General features: G+C 39.6%; 1 protein-coding gene across 1 annotated transcript; it reads left to right on the forward strand.

Annotated features, from left to right (window-relative positions):
* Positions 1-6911: 6911 nt before the first annotated feature.
* LMNB1 (lamin B1) lies at positions 6912-21542 on the forward strand (the record flags this gene model as incomplete). Its single annotated transcript, XM_010165797.2, has 9 exons — positions 6912-7023; positions 8957-9113; positions 9970-10094; positions 11120-11288; positions 13221-13346; positions 15880-16100; positions 17520-17745; positions 20877-20981; positions 21399-21542. Coding segments are annotated over 9 exons (1385 nt in total), but the record flags the coding sequence as incomplete, so codon positions are not given.
* Positions 21543-22009: the final 467 nt, after the last annotated feature.

Here is a 22009-nt window from a genome sequence, read left to right on the forward strand (position 1 = left end):
TCAGGATTAAAGGGAAGGCAGGGAAAGGGTACTATCAAGTGAATCTGGCAATGGTGTGTCCGGACTTGTAGTGTCACATCGAAATGTGTCTGTCTGTAACCAGCCACACCAGACCCCCCGCCACAGCACACTGCTAAATGCTGCAGGTTTAGCTGTGTGAGTCTGTAAATCGTGGACAGATGGGAGTGCAGTGCAGAATAAACTTTTCTCTTGCCCTTCTTTGCAAAATGCTCATCCTGGCTGTTGGAATGAGGTAGATGTAATCTACCCTTGGTTGTGAAAGGTTGCTGGTGGGTGCACAGCTGAGCCAATCCAGTAGTGTGCTGCTGCAGAAGCACATAGCGCCATACCTTCCCATCACCATCTTACCTGTTGTTCTAACGATTGTTTTGGTGCTGTTGGCAAACTCAGATCATTAATAAGGCAGAAGGATGTTCACTTCTGCTGATCTAGTTTGCTGTCAACAGGAAAGTATACCATGACTTGTGTATAGGAGGTGACTGAGAGCAAGGAAGAGAAGTGGGCTGAGTTGGGATTGTGTCTTCTGGTAAGCTGTAAACTGTTTGCTTGGCTTAAGTATACTGGTAGCCACATCAAAAGAGTCAGATTGGTGGTGGCTAGGTATTTGTTTCCCTTTATAGTCTGTGGATATAAATGGTTGGAGAAATCGCCCCCAAGATGTCCTGGGTCTGTGAGGGAGCAGAGATGATTCACTACTTAGTTGGCTGAAGTTGTACAAAATGATTCATGGTCTAGCTGGCCCCTGTGCTACTTGAATGTTTTTGCAGGTGTTATTCTTGTTTCCCCAGACACACGTGCAACTCTACTTTCTCTGGTTGGTACAACATCCTTCTGAGGTGCTATATCGATTTATTTAATTCCAGTCCTTATCTTTCAATCCCTAGCCTAATAAGTGCATCAAACTCAAGCTTATAGTTACTTCCAAAGTGCCGTAGGACTTTTCTTATTCTTTCTTTATCAAAATTTATTTCAAGGCCCAGTCACCTATTTGTTTGATTCTCTTGATTTTCTTACTTCAGTCTTATATATATGGAGTGATTTCTTGAATTTAATCACCAGAATCTTATTCTGTTCACATTTTTAATCCCTCAAGAAAAACTGCATTTGTTTCTGTAGTTGATACTACTATATATAGTTGGCTTGTTATATACTCTACTTCTAGATTGCCTGCCATTGGATACTGCTGTAGCTCAATAAATATGAAGGCTTATTTTGATATTTCAAATCTTAAAGAACTAGGGAAAAAAATAAGTGAGGTTTAAAAAAAAAACCGCAAACCACAACAACTCTCCCTATTTCCCTTCTGAGGAAGGGAAATGATATACATGACTGTGAAAGTAAACGGGGGCTTGTAACAGGGAGAACGGAGGCAAATCAAAATAAATATCTTATCTCAAGACTGTTTTGTGGAAAAAAAATCCATGTACTTTTGAGTTTAGGTGTATGGAACTCTTGGATAGCTCTTAATGAGGTGGAGAAGAGGGAGATTTTTGTCTCTTCCCTAATTTATGAATGAATTGGGAGAATTTACTAATTTAACAGTATTTCCAGTTCATTTTCTCTTTCCTGATTAGGCAGGACTTTACTGGATGCTTTCCCATTGGTGATAGCTGTTGTAGACACTTCCTTCTACTTCCTTCCTTCCTTTTAAATAGTATGCTCAATTATGATTGTCATGTTTCTGCACTCAAGGACTGTAGAAGACATGGGCTGAGCTCGTGCTGCTAATTGAAACTGGCCTTGGGACCTTCAGGATCCTTACTCTTGCTTCCATAACAACCTATTTTCTCTGTTGTGTGACTGCACAGTGAACTGTATTGAGAAACTCACTGGCTGGAAAACCAGCTGCAATCCTGTTCACCCTGCTGTATGCATGTAGCGCAGGGGCCGCATGTAGCGCAGGGGCTGTTGGCATGAGGGGGTGGTGCAGGAGAACCGCCGGGATTCACACGAGTGCACTGTGCCTTTGCCAGTGTTTATAGCAGGATAGCCACGGCTGGTAGCTGGGCTACTGTGGAGACAGTCTTTTCAAACAGGCGTGTCGGGTTATCGTTGGCTTCAAATTGATGGTGGCGAGGTGAGGAATTAGGGCTTCAGTTAAGATCTGTGAGTGGAGGACTAAAGGCATTCTAGGCACACAAGCTTTAACGTTACATAGAAAAAAAGTCTGTGCAAATGAATTTCCAACTACTGGACTTGCTCATGAGTAATGAAGGTGAAACCAGGTAGTAGCATGCAAATAGCTGGATCCTCAGCTAAAGTTTCAAAAGTGTGTGATGATGCAGTTAACACCAAACTCCTAGCTGTTAATTTTAGGTAGAATGCACTTCCTACAACAGAGCAGTGTGGCCTTGGCTTCAGATTACTGCAGATTTCATGTTCCTTGAGAAAAGAGCTAAATAGACAATGCAGGTAAAGTAGTGAAAGACTTGATCCTTAGCCATTTCATAATGTCATCAATTAAATGGCAGATGCAAGAGCAGAGCTCTGAATTGCTCCATCACTCCAGCATCCTACAGACTGTATTAAGTTCCTGCTTTTGGCTGGAAGTGTGTCATGCTTTCATCATTTGCAGTAGCTGCAAACCAGAGAAAACTGTAGAGCCAGGATGGTAGAGGAAAAATCCTAATGTGTAACTTCAGCAATTAATGTAACAACAGTTTTCATTGTGAAGTTTGACACAGCTGTGTTACCTGGTAATGTTGAACAAGGGCAATTCAGTAAGTCTGGTTTCCTGTTACTGTTGTGTTACTTGGTCTGTTTATGGTCAGGTTTCAGGTTGGATTTCCGTTGGTGGGGTGAATGTTTGTTATGGGGACTCATGTAAGTGTCAAGCATGTCAAAGTCCCTGGCCGGCCTTGTCTGTATTCTGATCTGTGCTGTGAGGTAATCATGCTGTTTAGGAAGCATGAGCTGGTGTTCATGTTAGTTCATTTAGGAAGCTCCTTGTTTACGTTTGTCTTTGGCGGGCTGAGATTTCACTGTGGCAGTTTTCCAGTGCTGAAGTACATTTGCTTTCCTGTAAGAGAAGACAATGTGATAAATGTAACTTTGAAGGAAGTTATGTGGTTTATTGAAGATACTAGTAAAGGATATAATGGTCATTGATTATCATCAGGTATTCTATAGAGTGTGAGTATTTATAGTAAATGTAATTCTGGCAAGGAAATCATTTTATGCATTGTTAATATTTAAGAGATTATTTCTCTTTCTCTTTTCCTTTGTGTCCTCAGTTGGTCTTCCTTCTCATCTATGTTCTGAAATGAGTTTCTGCGGTCAGATTAGGCAGTAAAATTAATGTCAGTAATAGCTTGGTATCAGCCTAGGGCTTGAATTGCTGTGCAGGTGTGTGGCATTCTGCAACTGGTGCACTGAGCAGCTACTCAGAAGAACCGTGTTGTGTTAATGCAAGCAAAGTTGTAACAGCTGTTTTGGGGGTTCCCATGGTGCCTATGTCGTGTGCTGTAATGAGCTAGAGGAACTGTTTTGAGCAAGCTGACTCAAAACTTCTAGAAGCATATTTTTGTTACTGTAAGTGGTCCTGGGAAGTGAGGTGAAGACTGGCTGGGGAATTCCTGACCTTTAATTTGAAATATTTCACTGTTCCGATGTGTACCAGAGAGAGCACCCAGAGAAGGAAGGAGGGATTAACTTGTTGCACAATAATTGAAGCAACTGAAATGTAAGAAAATAACTTGCTATCCAAGAGCATCTTCCATGCAGCGTAGGCCATAACAGTGCAAGGAATGTTTTGCTGTAGGATTAAAGGTGGTCTCAAATAAGTGAACATGTAATGATAACACAGTAATGGGCAGTACTTTGGTATGCACGTGTAAAGGTTCTGCCTAGATTGCGGGTTAAGGTAGTGGGATTCACATGGTTGACTGAGCTCTTCAGGAAGGGACCCTGTGAGCAGTAAGTAGCTAGAGATTATGTGTGTTTAGTGTTGATTTCAAACACTCAGTAACTGTCTTCAGTTAAATAAAAAGAGTGATGTGAGACAAGTTGAAACCAAGTTATATATATTTACAGGAAAGGCAAGCTTGTCCATATACTCTTATTGTCATGTTGATGTATATACAAGAACTCGAATACTTGTAGACAGATGTTTCTTATATTATCGCAAATCACTTTCTTGCAACACATAGGCTTACTGAAGTTTTGTCTACCATGGGGGGGAAAAACCCAAAACATGATAAACTGACCGTTAGCTAAACAAAACATACGGCATTAATGACCATAGCTTGTTGTTAGATTTTCATGTTTCTCCACAACTGGAGTGGAAAACCAGCTCAGTGCAGTAACATGTAATTTGATACGGATGTAAATATAGGCTGTATTATCGTAAGTTACAACAGTTGTGTAGCTATGTCATGAATTGTCTGAAAACCAATGTTTTTTGAGGAGGGTTTGGTGAATATTGGTAATGCTTAGCTTTGTGATCTGACTGTAAGTACTGTCCGAAATGAGTGGGTGAGTGTGGGAGGTGAGAAAATGTCATGCAACTGCATGCTCTCTCACCTGTGGGAGGTGAGAAAAATGAAGTGGCAACCTGCACTTGGTCAGTTTCAAAGGAACTTTAATTACACCTGAGATCTGTCTACTAACTGAAAGGAGTTTTGCTGCTTACCTTGCATTAGGTGTGTGGCTTATCTGGTTCCAGAAGGCCAATTCCACTTACTAAACTGGTAGAAAATATTTTTTGTCTTTTTTCCTGTGTGAATTTTTTTTTTTTTTTTTTAGGGAGATTACACAAATTCTAGGTTATTTAGTGAACCTCAGGACTGAGGGAAGAAGGGTGTTTGCACTAGAGCGTGAAAAGAGAGCCTTCCTCTGTCAGTGAGCTGCTCAGTGACTTGGTCATCTTATGGAACTGCAAACCAAGTGGTCTAGATAATTTCACCAAAGCAGTGATTGCCCCTTGGTATCTGTGTTTCAGAGCTTTGAATTAGCTTTAAATGAGGTAGTACAGGTAACCAGACACAACTCAACCTCAATACCTTATAGTAGTATGTGAGTTGATTTACTCTGATTTACAGGTTATTCAGTTTTGGGAATCGTGAGCAAATAAACCTGCTTAGAAATTTGTGCCTCAGCTGGACTGCATCTGCTTTGGGAAACTTGCTTTCTTAATGGTGAGCTGGGCAGATGTACTGCAGCTATCAGGGTTACTGGTACTCTTGAGAGCGGTGCTGTGGAACGCTTACTGCTGTCAGGTTGCTTGTGTCGTTAGATGTGTTGGGGAAAACCAGACAGCATTATTTTGTTGTGGTGTGTGCTGAGCAGTTTCTAGAGCATATGTGGTTGCAACTCCCATTAGTGAGAGCTGTGCTGGTAATACTAGGTAGGAGTGAGTGCGAGCGGCGGAGGACTCATGAAGCCGACTCAATATGAGTGATAGATCATGAATCGATTTATTAGCCCAGATAACACTCATTTATACAGTTAGTTGTGCCTTTTAGGCATTACGTGATTGGCGATTAGTTACATCATACTATTTAGGCATTAAATGATTGGTTACAATAGTAAAGGTTGTGTTTACAGACTTGCATTGTTCTCTTACTTGCGGTTCTCACAGAGTCAGTAAAAACTATATCAGCGCATCCCGCTTGCCAAGCGCTACTCCTTCAAAGTTGTTTCACTTCTTGTCCTGCAAGGCCAGCCTGTTCTTGCTAAACTGAACGTAGCAGCTGAACTGCATGTAGAGGAAAATTCCACTCAACTTATGTCAACTAGGGCCTACTAAAACAGGCTCTGATCGTACAATTGCTCAGTCGAACTGTGACCCTTATCCTTAAGCCATTCCTCAACAAGTGAGACCGAGTTCTTTACACTCTGTAGTGTCTATGTGAGTTAAATGTTGTGGGTTACATTTCTGAAGTGCAAAATTTCTCTGAAGTACAGCAAAAATGAATGGGAACTGTCTTTTTTAGGGGATCCTAGTTTGATGCTATTTTAAAATAAGTTACAATTCCATGGATAAGAAGATCCCATGCACTTTGAAGTCAAAAGAGAGAAAACCAAGCTTCTTTGAAAAAGATGAAAGTCAGCAATTATTTCTTTGCTTTTATTTTTCTGTCGAGAGCCCAACTACTTGTAGCAGTACAGTTCTGTCTAATTTATGAACACCACAACAGGAAGTTGTTTGACATTCATTTGTTGTTTTGAGATGTTGCTTTGGCTTTCTGTGGAGTGAAGAGCTAGCTATTGTCAAGAGGCTGAAGTTCTTCCTGATTAAATATTACTAGGTGTATGAGTGAAGTATATATTGTATACATTTGGTGTTTGTTTTTTATAATTCACAGAGGCTTTTCTGATCTTGTTTCACTTCTTTCCTGTATTTCTTTAGGGCTGGGATGACACTGCTGAGTTGCTGAGATTTCATCTGGCTTTCAGTGTTTGAAGTGTTGAGCTCTAGTTTCTGTTTTCTTTCTGAAAATGTGTTCTGGTGAGCTGTCTCATAGCTGGAGAACTCATAGCACTAACAACTAATAGTGTTTAATTTAATTTTTTTTCTTTTCCTTTTGTGGCTTCAGTTGCATCAAATTATAGGATGGCTTCATGGCCAATCTTGTTGCAAACAAGCAAGGAAGGTACTTTGGATTGATGTAACTGCTAATACCGAATTTAGTGGTACAGGGAGTGTATTAAGTTTTAATCATATTGTTGTTACTAGTCCATATTGTACATCTCTTTCTCTAGTGCTCCAATTGTAAGAGCTCTCTTCTTGGCTTCCTACCAGTTTGTAATTGGTAGAGATATTTTAAGGTAACTAACTAAGGTAACCTAACTTTAAGGAAAGTTCCTGTTTTGGAGTCCAGGATAATTAGGGATGAAGTGGGGGCGGTGGCACACTATAACTCTGTGTATGTGTGACTTTCTACTTTCAGGATCCAACTTGAAGTCTTGTGAGAGAGCCTTTGTGAAACAGTTTCTCCATGTTTTGAATAAAGCTTTCTCCAGCAACAAAGGCCTGATGTGGGCACTCATGCTTCCCAATAGGTGATGGAGAGATTGTTATTACAGACGTATCACATCAAGACACCTTTCCCCCCCTCTTTTCCTTCCTCTGCCATACAGCTTCTTGGCCTGCTGAGGTTCCTACAGGCCTGGGTGGGAGAGGAGGGACAGGACAGAGGCCTCCAGTGAATAATGCAGAGAACGTGGAAGTAGGAGCCCATGTGGCCAAAAACTAAATTCTGTATTTTTGTCTGAGCTGTGGACCAAACTGCTCTGAAATGCTGGGTCTAAGGAGTGGTACGTATGATGCCATGGAGGGACTGGGTAGTGCTGAGCAGCAGAAGGAGTCTGTGCTGCAGTCTACCACCTGGGTGAGTATGGTGTTACCCTAGGGGTGGGCTGTTAGTCTGTAATGTAAAGCCCGACGTCTTTTGGCTGTGGCACTAAAACAACCCAGCATTGGTTTTATTTCTACAGATTTATTTTTTTTTTGCAAGCACTTGTGCACACATCTCTCTTGAGCACGACATTAATTGCTTGTGCTTGCATGTAATCTTGGAAAAGCATAGTTTAAATTTGAGAGTATCTCCTTTTAAAATTGTGTGTTGATTTTTACATTGGTCTTATTTTGCTGAGAAGCATTGCTGTTGTTTCTTATAAGTAGTACAGCAATTAAAAAAAAAAGTAGTTGAATGTGTTAATACTTTAACACTTTTGAATCTTGCTCTTAAGAATCTTTATACAATTTTCAGTCTGTGCTGTGAATTCTGATTTTTTTTTTCACTTCTACAAAGAGAAGTGTGAAAACTGGAGAAGAATGTGCTAGCTTTGTCTTATTGAGTCTGAATCCATCCATTCCTGTAAAATGTTCATAGTTTGATTATAAACATCTAGAACTTCTATATGCTGCTGTCTTAACTAGAGAAATGTTAGTATTCCCAAGAGAAAAAGAATCTCTCCCACTTCAAGGTGGGAGAACTTGTGTTACACATTTAAATACAGATGCTTGTGCCATCTAAAGGCCGACAGTCATTTTGATTACTGAGTGTGTTTTTTCCTTTCCTCTATTTTTCATAGTAGCTTGTTGTAGCATTATTTGTGAATAATTCATTTAGTCTGAAGAGTGTGAGTTTGTGTTTGTGGCATTACTTAGCTTTTCTCATGTGACTACTTTGCTGTTTTAGGGAATAAACCCCTATAAACTGTTTCACCACTTGTGTAGGCACAAAATCTAATTTGTGTGGTAATGTGAAAAGCTTGTGTGTTTGCTTTTGTAAAGAACAACACCTCTGCACCAGTGCAGTTCCAGTCGTGACACAGACTATTGTACGGACAGGGTTTGGGTGTCTTTCCTCAGATCTGTGGAACTTTGCTGTTGTGTATGATTACACGGGTGCTGCAAAGCAGTTCACTGTGCTGTGGCTTCTGCTTATGGAAGACTGACTTACAGATAGTGAACACAAATTTTCATTGAGCAGTTGATCTGCCAATTGGAAATGGGCGATTTGCAGCCCAGACAGTGGATCTGCACGAGTTCCTCCGTGGTTACAAGGCAATGAAGATAGCTTACTTGTTTCCGCTCTATGGAGAGAGCCTTCTGATTGGAGAACTTATTTCTTCCTATTAAGATTGTGGTGAGCGTAGGATGTTTTTACAGTGACTAGCTAAAGAGTAAACAAAAGGTTCCTTTAATAAACACACAGTGTCCTCTTTCTGTGCATGCCTTTCATATTTGCTTGACACTGTGAGTTTCCCCTGGATTTAGGTTTCTACAGCCCAAGCAAAATATTAAGCTATTGTTAGACCAGATCAGAAAGCAGAACGAAGGAGTTGATTTAAATTAGAGTAAATTAAGCCAAGACAAAATATTTTTGGGTCTGTTTCGTGTTCAGGATTCAGAATGCACCTTATTTGTCAGCAGTCTACTTGGGGGCTGTTCCTAGACTTTCTTACGACTTTCTCTGGTATATTCCAGCTACGCAAAAAAGGAATCTGATCTTAATAGAGCCCAAGTCAAACTTCAAGAGTTCGAAGCAGCCTTAAATTCTAAAGAAGCTGCACTGGCCACAGCCCTAGGTGAGAAGAAAAGTCTGGAGGTAGAAAATGAGGATTTAAAAGATCAAATTGTACAGGTGAGAAGAAATATTTAACCATTAAGCTTCTGTCAGCAAATTAGGTGTTTTCATATATAATACATCTGTAGTAAGAGTTGTCTTTCTGGTAAAATGCAACCTTGTAGCCAATAAATGGATGCAAACCTGTCATCTCCTTACAACTAGAACAAACTGTGGTTCACTGTCAACATTGGAAGCAGTATTGAGTAGGTGTGTGTGTCAAGTAGGGTTCAGTTTATTAATACATGAATGGTGGAATAGAGTGCTTTTAAAACTGCAGACTCTTAAATTGCAAGGGATTGTACTTATGTTGAAGAAGACAGGTCAGGAGTCAAAATAAACTTTACAAATTGTAGAACTGTTTAGGTGGAGAGGCTGACATAAAAAATACAAATAATGAATAATTGACAAGTAACAGTTTGTGATTCTCTCTGCTTTCCTTTTGGTTCTGCCTGTATCTCCTGGGTGTCTGACAGAACAAAGAAGTGGGGCAGGGGGAGGGAAAGTCTTGTGCTAGTTTTGTTCACCCTTTGAAACACGTAATTTGTGATCTTAAGCAACACTACCCTCAAGAGGATGAGTTCAAGAGACCAGGAAACTAGTATTTGCTATGTAGAAAAAACAAAGTGTTGGGAGGAAAAACTGATAAGTAGCATTTTAGTGCTAATTACCAATGTGAAATATCTAGAACTCACTTGTGCAAGCAGTTGCAAAAGGGGGGTGGGGTGTTAGTGGTGGAAATGTTGGATTTGATCATCAGTTTCAACCATAACATGGAGTTAGCCATGCTTTTAGGCACCTGAGGTAATTAAATTATACAAATTATATTACACAATCATTATTATGTTGATTCTTTTGTTTCTTTTTCTCGAAGTGTGAAACTTCTTTAGCTGCTACCAAGAAACAGCTTGCAAATGAAATCTTGCTGAAAGTGGATCTTGAAAACCGTTGTCAGAGTCTCACTGAGGAATTGGAATTCCATAAAAATATGTATGAGGAGGTAAATGCTTTAGTCTCAATAATTCACATTTTTAAAGGGAAGAAGACAGCTAGGGGCTCATTCTAGAATACTATAATAATTTAGATTGGGAGGGACCTCAGGAAGTTATCTGGTCTGAACTCCCACTCAGAGCAGATTTCCAACCTTTTTTCCTAGGAAAAATGATGTTAACTCAGAACTCTTCTGATAAAATAGCCTAATGTATCTTGTTGTTAAATTCTGCCCATGGTATTGTAATATACACATATTTTCATAGTAATGAGAAAGTAGGTTAATAATATCTCAGATAATCCCTGTATGAGAAATAAAGTGGAGAAGAGCACTCAAACAGATGGATTTGTACTGGTTTTGAATTTCAGAACTTCCTAATAGGATGCTTTTGAAAAATATTAATCAACTTCTGTTTCCATTAGTCTTTCAGAGCTTTTTCTTGTCACCTTCCCTTTAACTTGTAGTACTTGAGGCTTTACAGGAGGAACCTTAGAGCATTAAGAAATGTAACTAACCATGCTTGCTGTCTTTTGTTCTGTGTGGACATTTCCTTGCTAGTTGTATTTTCAGCTTTGTTTAGGTTGTTGGAATCCTTTTTTCCAGAGACCACAGGAAAGCATACAAATGAATGGGGAAAATGCTGGTTAGTGAATGTGACTGTTTAATTTCACAGTACTTTCACTTTGTGCAAGCATAGAAGATAGCTAAAGAAAGGGGCGATGTATTTCTGAAATCTAATCAAATGGAAGTGTATTTGTTGAAGAAGCAGATAAGTATTAGAAGAAAATGTGGCTTTACATGCCGATGGTATCCTAGCTTTTATTTCAGTGACTGGCTATTGCAAAATAAGGTGCTATGCAGATCAGACTAGGGAAATAGCCCCGTGTTTCCACTGAAAGTTTCAATGTCAAACTAATCTGATGCTGATCCACGAGGCTAGCTAAATCTGCATTGCTATCTGCTTAGTCAATAATCTTCTAAAACTTGTTTTGTCTCATTTACTGAATGTTATTTTATTTTTCTACTTTTCTTCGGAAATCAATGAAACAAGGAAACATGAAACTCGCTTAGTTGAGGTTGATTCTGAGTGTCAAATTGAATACAAACATAAGCTAACCCAAGACCTCAGTGAAATAAGAGAGCAGTGTGATGCTCAAGCGAAGCTGTACAAAGAAGAGCTAGAACAGACTTACCGTAACAAAGTCAGAACATCTTTTCATACAGCTGTCTGATGTAGTTTATTTTTGCTTTATTTAATTGAAAGATACCCTAATAACTTGCATTTCAGAGAGTTTTATTACGGAACTTGCTTTAAAAAATTACCACATTTTTGAATGTGAATTTGCATTTTCAGGTCTCATTTTGGAAGCAATTTTAATCCTCAGGAAGTTCAATAATATTAAGAGTAGGAGGCACTGTGTGAAGGTGAACTGCAGGGAAAATGTGATTAATACTGGAATCATGAGGAATTCAAGGAAAATGTGTGTTGTTAGGTATCAACTGTAACATAACCTGGATGATCAACAAGATTTCCCATATTTTGTATAAAACTTAATTCATAATAGGTCTTGCAGAGAAGACAGCATCCTGAGTCCTCTGACCCTGTACAAAATGTGGAAGTCTTACCACACCCAATGACTGCTGTTTTTCACTTTTCTGGAGAGGAAGCATACTCAGGCTGAAATCAGCTATACTTCATAATTTCCTTCCTCTGCTATGATTCAGCATTTCTGTCAGGAGGGATCCTGATGTCTCAACTGAACCTGGTTTCTGTGACCATACGTTAGCATTAGTATTTTTAAAAACAAGGTATGATGATAAAGAAGAAAAGTTGATACAAACTGAATTGATCACAGAATCACAGAATGTTAGGGATTGGAAGGGACCTCAAAAGATCATCTAGTCCAATCCCCCTGCCGGAGCAGGAACCTAAATGAGATCACACAGGAAGGCGTCCAGGCGGGTTTTGAATGTCTCCAGAGAAGGAGACTCCACAACCTCCCTGGGCAGCCTGTTCCAGTGCTCTGTCACCCTCACTGTGAAGAAGTTTCTTCTCAAGTTTAAGCGGAACCTCCTGTGTCCCAGCTTACACCCACTGCCCCTTGTCCTATCATCGGGCTTCACTGAGAAGAGCCTGGCTCCACCCTCGTGACATTTGCCCTTAACATATTTATAAACATTAATGAAGTCACCCCTCAGTCTCCTCCAAACTAAAGAGACCCAGCTCCCTCAGCCTTTCCTCATGAGGGAGATGCTCCACTCCCTTAATCATCTTGGTGGCTCTGTGCTAAGATTAGCATAGTTTTCAGTCTTTTCAGTCTTTACAGAATTAACAGTGTGCAGTTGCTTATGTTTAGGGCTTCAATCTGACTTGGAAAAACTTACTTAAAGTAAGATCTAGCCAAAAATATTTTTATACTTTCTAGTCTAAAAATCCTTTCATAATTGAGGCTTTCTTGTTCTGCCTCTTCAGGTATACTGTTTCTGTATTTTTGGACTCTTATTTTAAAGGATTGTTTTTTTCGGATTCCATTTCGTCTGCAACTACAAGTTCAATAATAAGTCTGTGGTGCTGCTCAAGTGAATGTGGTAGTGTTCAGCAAAAAATGATGTAGCCAATTTAAAAAATTATTTGAGCTTGAAGTTGTGGTAGGGTGAAGCAGTAGTGGCTCATAGCACTGGTACTGTAATCTGAAGGCACATTACCAATTCACTTGTGTTGGCTGAAAATTAACATAAGTTTGGTTGTTTTTAGAGAACTGGTAATTTCAGTTTGGCTTCTATTTAAGCATACTCAAAAACAGTGCTATAGTTATTAAATATATAAAGCTAAACATTGGCCAGCATGAAAACTGAACTTAGCAGCCCTACTTCAGTAATGTCTACAGAGGAAGCTGTAGACATTTTAAGTTTTTAATCCTAGAATAAATACTCAGAGAACTACGATTTCAGTTAGGGCAAACCAGCATGGCAATTGAGCCACCATATTTAACCCCTAAAGAAAGAGATGTTACGTTGTGTTAGAGCTGCAGGGAGGAACTTTGCAGCTTACTGTTGTGTGTGGTTTTTAGTGACTAATTTTTCTTTTAATAAAAATTACTTTGAAACTGATGTCTTAACTTTGTCTGCTGCAGCTTGAGAATGCTAAACTATCCTCTGAGATGAGCAATTCTGCAGTCAACTCATTAAGAGAAGAACTGAATGAAAGTCACAGAGGAATTGAAACTCTGTCTTCCTATCTCACCAGCCTTCAGAAAGAGGTAACAAGCTGTTTGTGACTCCTCAGTCATGCTAATTACACTTGTTGATTTTTATCTTGAAGGGCTTTCTTTCCCTTAACTTATAAGTATTTTCAGCATCATGACTTGAATTTGTCTTCTGTTCTTCTGTTCTGTACTTTTTCAAATTTCTTAATGTCTTCTTTCAACAATGTTGAATTTTTTTGTGCTGTATCGTGCGGCAGAATGGGTATTTGAAAGGTGGTACTGTTAACTGGCTTTTGCAGAAGCATTTGAAGCATTTGCAGGTAGATAGGACAATTTGAGACAGGAGGTCTATATTAAAAGTTCTTGACATTCTAAGCAATTTCATTCTGTTCTGTAGTAATTGGGCAGCCTAGCATCCACAAAGCAACATTCAAAGCCAAAGCTGGAATATGCAGTCTGTCAGTTTAGTTTCTTTTTTTATCCCAGATTCAGTTTGCATCTAGAACTCTTTAAAAAAAAAAAAAAAGTTGTCTTACCAGAATAGAGTGAAAAGAGAGACTGAGAAAATACATTAAATAGCTGTACTTCAGCATTTGTAAAGCAAGGTCTTGAGCAGAAGCTACTTAGACTTAGTCAGATCACAGCGCACATAGATCACATCTGAATAAGTATGACACAAGCTATGACAAGCCTTATTTTCCGTACTAGTGTATTTGGGAGGAGTAACATCATATGCACTGCAGTGGAAAATCTAGAGTAAAAATGAGAAATGTTAAGAGTTGGTTCTGAAGTGGGCTTTTTGTAACTTAATAATCAGCTGAAAATGCAACAAAACATTTATTAAAAAAAAAAAATGTAAAATATTAGTAAAAATTGGCTTTGGTCCTTTCTGCAATACATTTTTAATTCTGTTCTTCCTGTACAGTAGACTCTTGTAGGACTTCAAAATTATGTGTATTTCAAGTGAAGAACATAAATGGAGGGGTTTTTATTTAATAGTTTTCCAAATAACTTGGCAGATACTAGTATGAGTCTTCCCAGTTTTTCTGTCATATAAGAAAGTTAGTCATAGAATCACAGAATAGTTTGGTGGGAAAAGACCATTACAATCATCTAGTCCAACTGTAAACCTGGCATTGCCAAGTTCACCACTAAGTCTCTGGGCAAAATCAGGTGATGTAATGACTGTGCATGAGGTTACATGAGAATTGGATTGGGAGTTTTATCTACTTAGATCTTACTTCTGCCTTTAGATTACCATCGTTTTTCTTTTGGTGGTCAACAGGTATTTCTGAGGGTTTCTTCTTTCTTTCTCTAGTTATGTTCTATTGCTTGTATTGGGAGTGACAACTTATGTTCAGAGAACTTGCTTCTGAATTTGCAGAGACGTTGGTTGTTAGTTTCAGGGCTATCAAAATCAGCTTCTGTCAGTTTGACTGTAATTGTCCACCAACAAACCCATTTTGCTGCTGTGGGTCTCTTTGGGTTTTTTGGCAGTGCTAGTGATGTCAGCCAGTAGAGTTTTGTTTTCCATTTGCTAGCACTAACTTTAGCTTTTTTCTCTTGGAAGAAGACAACTGTCTTATCACTGATGCTGGTCTGGTCTGAGTTACTAACACTGCGCTTTGTAGTAGTTTCCACCAAGATCTTCTCTATGACACTCAACTCCTTTTATTAAATTCCTTGTCTGACTCTCAGCATTGACAACCACTTACACTGGTCCTCTGTGTCAGCCTTTTAGACTGCCTGTTTTCATTGTCTCTGGACTATGATGACTTCCCAAATAGAGTGCCTACATAGCAAACTTGATGACTTAACCAGACAAGGTGATTGTGGGGCATCGGTTCCTGTGTCTGTACTTTAATTTGGAAAATCTCAAGAGACTATCAAACAGAAGAAAGCATGCTTAAGGAAAGTCAACCTTAAAGTTGTCATTGTTTGGCCTTTCTTTGATAAGCATTCCATTCTGTATGTACCATATTAAGTTCTACTAACTTTATGTGTTTTTTAAAGTGTGTGACAAGGTAGCTTTCTTCATGGAACACTTATCACTGTACTTCCAGCAAGCCTGGAAGGCTTTGGTAACAGGCAGACGGACTTTTCACTGACAACAACCCATATTCCTTTAGACAAATTCCCTCCCAGAATTAAGAATTAACAGCAGTAAACTGAAGCAGGAAGTAGACGTCTGCAAGCTGAAGAGTAATTACTTACCACAGGATCTGAAGTACACTGAGCTGTGCTTTGATTCTGTGTGCTGTCCAGTATGTCTCAAACACTTTAACAATTAAGCTCAATTTTTCTTGACTAAGTAAATTCGGATGTAGTAACATCTCTTCAGATCTCAGAAAGATAGAGCACGTAGCTGTCTTTCAAAGTATGTTGTAAGTTTCATAGGAACTTAAAGTGTTATGTTTGTAGTAGATGAGGTGGAGAACTAGAAGCTGAATATGAGTGAGATTGAATTCAGAAAGCAGGGGAGGATGCTTAACCTCATGTTTTGCATTGCATGTTGCCTGAATAGCAGAATGCATGGAGGTTTGGGTGCGCTTTCCTTTGTACCATTGATGTTTTCAATGCTTTCTAGTCTAGAGTATGGCAAGATAGAGCGCTACAGCTTGAGGACACCTTGGCCAAGGAACGGCAAAACCATCACAAACTACTGTCTGAGAAAGAGAAGGAAATGGCAGAGATGAGAAATCGGATGCAGGAGCAGCTGAGTGACTATGGACAACTTGTGGATGTTAACCTTGCACTTCGTATGGAGATCAATGTATACCGGAAACTGATGGAGGACAAAGAGGAGAGGTATGAAAGAATGTAGCAACAAATGCTGGTATCTGCATGCTTCCCTTGTCTTACTCTCTGTTAAAAGGCAGTTCTTATTGGGAATGCCCCACAGTTCAAGAAGGACAAGGAACTGCTTGAAAGAGTCCAGTGCAGAGCCACAAAGATGATTAAGGGAGTGGAGCATCTCCCTTATGAGGAAAGGCTGAGGGAGCTGGGTCTCTTTAGCTGGGAGAAGAGGAGACTGAGGGGTGACCTCATTAATGTTTATGAATATGTTAAGGGTGAGTGTCACGAGGATGGAACCAGGCTCTTCTCAATGATATCCAACAGTAGAACAAGGGGCAGCGGGTGCAAGCTGGAACACAGGAGGTTCTGCTTAAACTCCAGAAGAAACTTCTTTACAGTGAGGGTGACAGAGCCCTGGAACAGGCTGCCCAGGGAGGTTGTGGAGTCTCCTTCTCTGGAGATGTTCGAAACCTGCCTGGATGCGTTCCTGTGTGACCTACTGTAGGTGATCCTGCTCTGGCAGGGGGGTAGGACTAGATGATCTTTTGAGGTCCCTTCCAATCCCTAACATTCTGTGATTGGGTGCTTTACTACAGTTACCAAGGCACTGTTTGTTTTTTGTCTCCTCCTGTCTGACACACTTCTACGGCTCCACGAGACCAAGCTGCTTGAGTATCAGACCAATAGCTGTCAAGGGAACAAATACCATTAAGATTTTGCACTAATGATGTAATGAATTGTCATTTGTAGGTCTGTTTGGTGCTATGGTTAGTACTCTTTTTCATAGTTAGTTATAGGGTTATTTAATTGTTACCCAAATTTCTTTAAGTATAGAATAACTTCAGTAAAGTAATAGCTGTTATGATTGCCCAGCTTACCAGCTTAGCTGCATTTTCCATATCCAGCCCCAGAGTTCAGCAATACTGAGAACTTTAGCCTGATAAGTCAGAGCTGTCATTTAAAGTAGTTCCATATTTCACTGTTTTCTGAATGAGATTGTACTGGTCCAGGCTGATTCCTGTCAAGTGTGGGAATGAAACAGCAAAAGCTCTTGTGCCATTAGGTTTTTGCATAAATTTCCTACAGTGGCTTAAGTCTGCTTATGAATTTTTTCTTTACATGTTCCATCTACCCAGGAACGTAGTCTTTAACAAATACATAGAGATGCCTCTATGGTCTTAATGTAGTAGTCCATCAGTATTCTGTGTTCCAGGAGCATTAATCAGCTGTTTGACATTTCATTCAATTCTTCAAAAAGTAGCTAAGGCTTTACTTTTTCATGTAACATGCTTCATCTACTATATTCCTGTACCTCTTTGCCGTATAATTCTATGGAAAGAAGAGGAGAGAGAGGAAGAAAGTTTATTTTAAAAGGTGGAAAAGTAAAACTGAAGTGTGATGTATGTGTATTTCTTCCTTCCTTCAATATAGATTGAGACTTTCTCCAAGTCCATCTTCCCGAGTGACAGTTTCACAGGCTTCATCGAGCCATAGTGTGCATACAACCAGAGGGAAGAGGAAGAGGATTGATGTGGAGGAATCTGAAGTCAGCAGTAGTGTTAGGATTTCCCACTCAGCTTCTGCCACTGGCAGGGTCTCTATTGAGGAGATAGACATTAATGGAAAATTTATCCGCTTGAAGAACACCTCTGAACAGGTTTGAAAATGCACACATATCATGAACTTTACAATGGCCTGATTACAAGTAGAAGGCATCCGCAGCACCCTTTCGTCTTGACCCTGGAGCTAAAGCACACTGTATAAGAGATGGCACTAAAACTACTCTGTCACAAAATAAGCTTTCATACAATATTCTGGATTGATGATGACTTCTTCCTCATGACTTTTAATCCTTTTCATAACAATTGTTTTATTGCTAGATTGCCCATTCACTGAAGTTTTAACATAACTTTTCAGAGTTCTGCCTTGCAAGGGGTATGCCTTGTAAAGCTTTACAAATAATGTTGTCTCTAATAGGAAATAGTGCAAGCAGAAATTGGGCTACTTCAGAACCCTTTTAAGAGCTTTCTCTGCCTTAAAAAGCCCCAAAAGAAATACATACTAATGCAACTCAGCTGGGCAGGGGGAAAAAACATAACGAAAGGCTCGTGGGTGGAGATAAGGACAGCGAGAGATCACTCACCAATTACTGGCACGGGCAAAACAGACTCGACTTGGGGGAAAAAAAAATAAATTTATTACCAATCAGACAAGAGGATAATGAGAAGTAAAACCAAATCTTAAAACACCTCCCCCACCCCTCTCTTCTTCCTGGGCCTCACTTTTCTCCTGATTTCCATCTCTACCCTCCAGTGGCATGGGGGGATAGGGAATAGGGGTTGGGGTCAGTTCATCACACGTTGTATCTGCTCCTTCCTCCTGAGGGGGAGGACTCCTTCCCCCGCACCAGTGTGGGGTCCCTCTCACAGGAGAGCCCTCCACAAACTTCTCCAACATGAGTCCTTCCCATGGGCTACAGTTCTTCATGAACTGCTCCAGCCTGGGCCCTTTCCAGGGGGTGCAGTCCTTCAGGAACAGGCCGCTCCAGTGCGGGTCCCCCACAGGGTCACAAGTCCTGCCAGGAACCTGCTCCAGCGCGGGCTTCTCACGTGGTCGCAGCCTCCTTCGGGCCTCCACTTGCTCCGGTGTGGGGTACTCCATGGGCTACAGGTGGTCATCTGCTCCACCATGGACCTTCATGGGCTGCATGGGGACAACCTGCCTCGCCATGGTCTTCACCACGGGCTGCAGGGGAATCTCTGCTCTGGCACCTGGAGCACCTCCTCACCCTTCTTCTTCAAAGTGTGCAGCTGTTTTCTTTTTCTCTTCCCCTTTTTTTTTCTTATCAGAGGCGTTACTGATGGGCTTGGCCTTGGCCAGTGGTGGGTCTGCCTTGGAGCCGGCTGGCATTTGCTCTATTGAACATAGGGGAAGCTTCTAGCAGCTTCTCCCCAATATAGATGGCTACTCAGATTATTTTAGATGATCTTTCGAGGTCCCTTCCAGTCCCTAACATTCTGTGATTCTGTGTGTGTGATTCTATGAACAGGTTGGAGTTTGTACTGGGGGGAACACACATAACTGTTTATCAAAGGGTACTTCATTTGAGTAATAATCAAAACTTTTCCTTATGTTGCCCTCTGACTGTTGCTGTTACATGCAGTATGTTTTCCACCCTGCTCTTCCCTGCCCCAACATTACTTGTAATTTCTGCTTAAGAAAAAAGTCCTATGCTATATACGGTTCTGTGAGTCATCAGGAGGGATTGGAGACTGGGGGCTGTAATTTCTTAAATCTTTTTTCTGGGAGAAGACAGAATTGTCTCCTTAGGACATCAGAATTACAAGATCTGACTTCTTGCAGCATTGATTTCAGAGAAGGTCTAAGTAATTCTTGTCTTCTCCTGTGCTGTCTGTGCCTCAGCTGTGAGTAGAAGTGTTAGCTGCATTCTTGGTTTTCAGTGACACATACACTTTGTTTAATGTCATCAGATTCCTTACCTTCAGTAAAAGGCAGCTCATCTTGATGTTTTAGATAACAAAGATTGGGGTGGTTCCAACTGTCTCAGTCCCTTCTAATCAATTAAGAGATGGACAGACTCTTCCAGATGGTGATACCTATGTATTGTAATTACCTGTCTGGGGTGTTGGCTGAGAGTGCTGACTTCATTTACTGAATGGAAGAAACCTTGACAACTGTCTTGGTCTAGACAGCTAAGCATTTAGATAACTAAATTCAGACAAAGACTACTTCTTTTGAGCCAGGACCTGCCATTTTTTTCCTTTTTGAGCTTATGGGATCTCCCCCACACACTTTGTACCACGTGGGTTTCCCCCACCTTTTATTTAATTTGACTACACCGTCATTTTTCCATGGAAGGACCATCATTTCTGTTACCAGTAGTTAATGGTTATAGCACTTTGCCAGGGGTCTAGATTTGAGCAGCTGTCTGTAGGGCAGTGTAATAAACTTGGGGAATTTTCACAATTGTTTGACAGTTAGTTGGTGGGTTTTGTTTTTTTTTTTAATGTATGTGTGTATGTGTATCTATAAATAGATAGGAAATATGTAAAATCCTCTTTAAGTATGGTATATTTTGTTGTAATGACCAACTGAATGTCAGCATCCATTAAGATAAAGAAGATTGTTTATTTTAGATTATCTTAACTGTCTGGTTTCAGACTCCAGTGGCAACTGTTTAATGTTTGTAAACTGTTTGTTGGTGGGAGAATTTAAAAAAGATCTGTTCTTGTTTTGAAATACTCATTCTGTAGTGATGACTTGTATATGGTTTTCTATTAGATTTGCTAGTGCTTTTCAAGTAGTTGATAGGCAAAAAGTTATTGAAAGGAAAAAATAATGTAGGTCTAGTAAAGGAGTATTTGTGGAAGGTGTGCCTATGTAGAAACACATTTTAAGAATAGTGACAGAAATATTTTGTTTTCTAAGAAGTCTGATCATCATTCTGTGCTTCAAAAACTATTATACATTTATAAGAGGATTTTAATATTTATGTATTTTTCTTGATGAAGCTATAACAAAACTGATGCAAATTGTAAGCATTAGTTAATATAACATCACAACTGAAAAGCAGGATGTATTAAGCTTTAACTTGAAATAGAGGTAAGACAGATTTAACTAAAATTATTCCAACTGCTTGCTGAAGATCAAGTGATAATAAATGCTTATACTGAAAATTTTCTGTGCTTCATGGCCTTATATGTAAAATATCCTACATGTATTATAGAACATGACTGCTAATGGAAATTTTTTTCTCCTTTTTATTAGGATCAACCTATGGGAGGTTGGGAGATGATCCGAAAAATAGGAGACACTTCTGCTAGTTACAGATATACCTCAAGATATATACTAAAGGCAGGCCAAACTGTTACAGTAAGTTGTCAATCTTCAGCTCTTCAGTTGAAATGGACTTCATGCCAACTTGTGTGTGTCAGTGAGACACAAGGTCTTTGGTTTTGTGCTTTCTATTTACATGTTCAGAAAATAAACACCTACATTTGTATTGGGCATTAATCAGTTACTGGGAAGAAGTTGGACAGACTACTTTTTTCAGGAACTTGCTTTCTGTATGGAGCAATAATTTTGGCCATAATCAGATGCATTTACATATACAAAAGTCTCTGTATTAAAAAATGTAGAGGTGTTTTTTTGAAAGAAACTTTGGAAGTCAGTAGGCTTGTATTTTCTTAACTGGAGGAGATTGACCAGTATCACTTAAATAACTCAGTAAATAACATGGCAATGTGTAAGGCTAGCAAATAATGCTTTGTATGTGAATTCTTTTAATAGGTCTGGGCTGCAAATGCTGGAGTAATTACTAACCCTCGCACTGACCTCATCTGGAAGAACCAGAATTCTTGGGGCACTGGTGAAGATGTGAAGGTTGTACTGAAAAATTCTCAGGGAGAGGTAAAGTACCTCAAATGTGTTTAGACTTGTCTTTCTGTGGTGCCATTACCTATAAAGATGCAGGTAGAACCATTGTTTGGACTTTACACATGAATGCACATGAGTGTTTAGTAAAGTTTTCTCATTTTGCCTTCCAGCCAAGCGTACTTGTACCCTTGTCTGTCTTAACTGCAATTCAGGAATGTAATCTATTGAAGTGTGTGAGTTTTTTTCCCTATATTGAGTATAAGTAGTTGAAGAATGACTTGGTCAGGCCAGGAATTGGGCAGTGCCTTAGAATATGCTTTGAAAATAAAAGGTTTTAGTAAACTCTTCAGTGATTTGTCTCTTAAATTAGTTTTTGTTAAGACTGTGTTTATGGGGGTGGGGAATATTACAGAGAAATTAACTTTAATCAATGAGACATTAATTCCAATAAGGTGGGAGTTAAAACTTGGGGTAAGACAGTTGCTATAACAACTTGCCATTGAAAGAAAATATTTATATATATA

The sequence above is a fragment of the Antrostomus carolinensis genome, unplaced genomic scaffold (genome assembly GCF_000700745.2).
Source record: "Antrostomus carolinensis isolate BGI_N321 unplaced genomic scaffold, ASM70074v2 scaffold5564, whole genome shotgun sequence".
NCBI classification, from domain to species: Eukaryota; Metazoa; Chordata; class Aves; order Caprimulgiformes; family Caprimulgidae; genus Antrostomus; species Antrostomus carolinensis.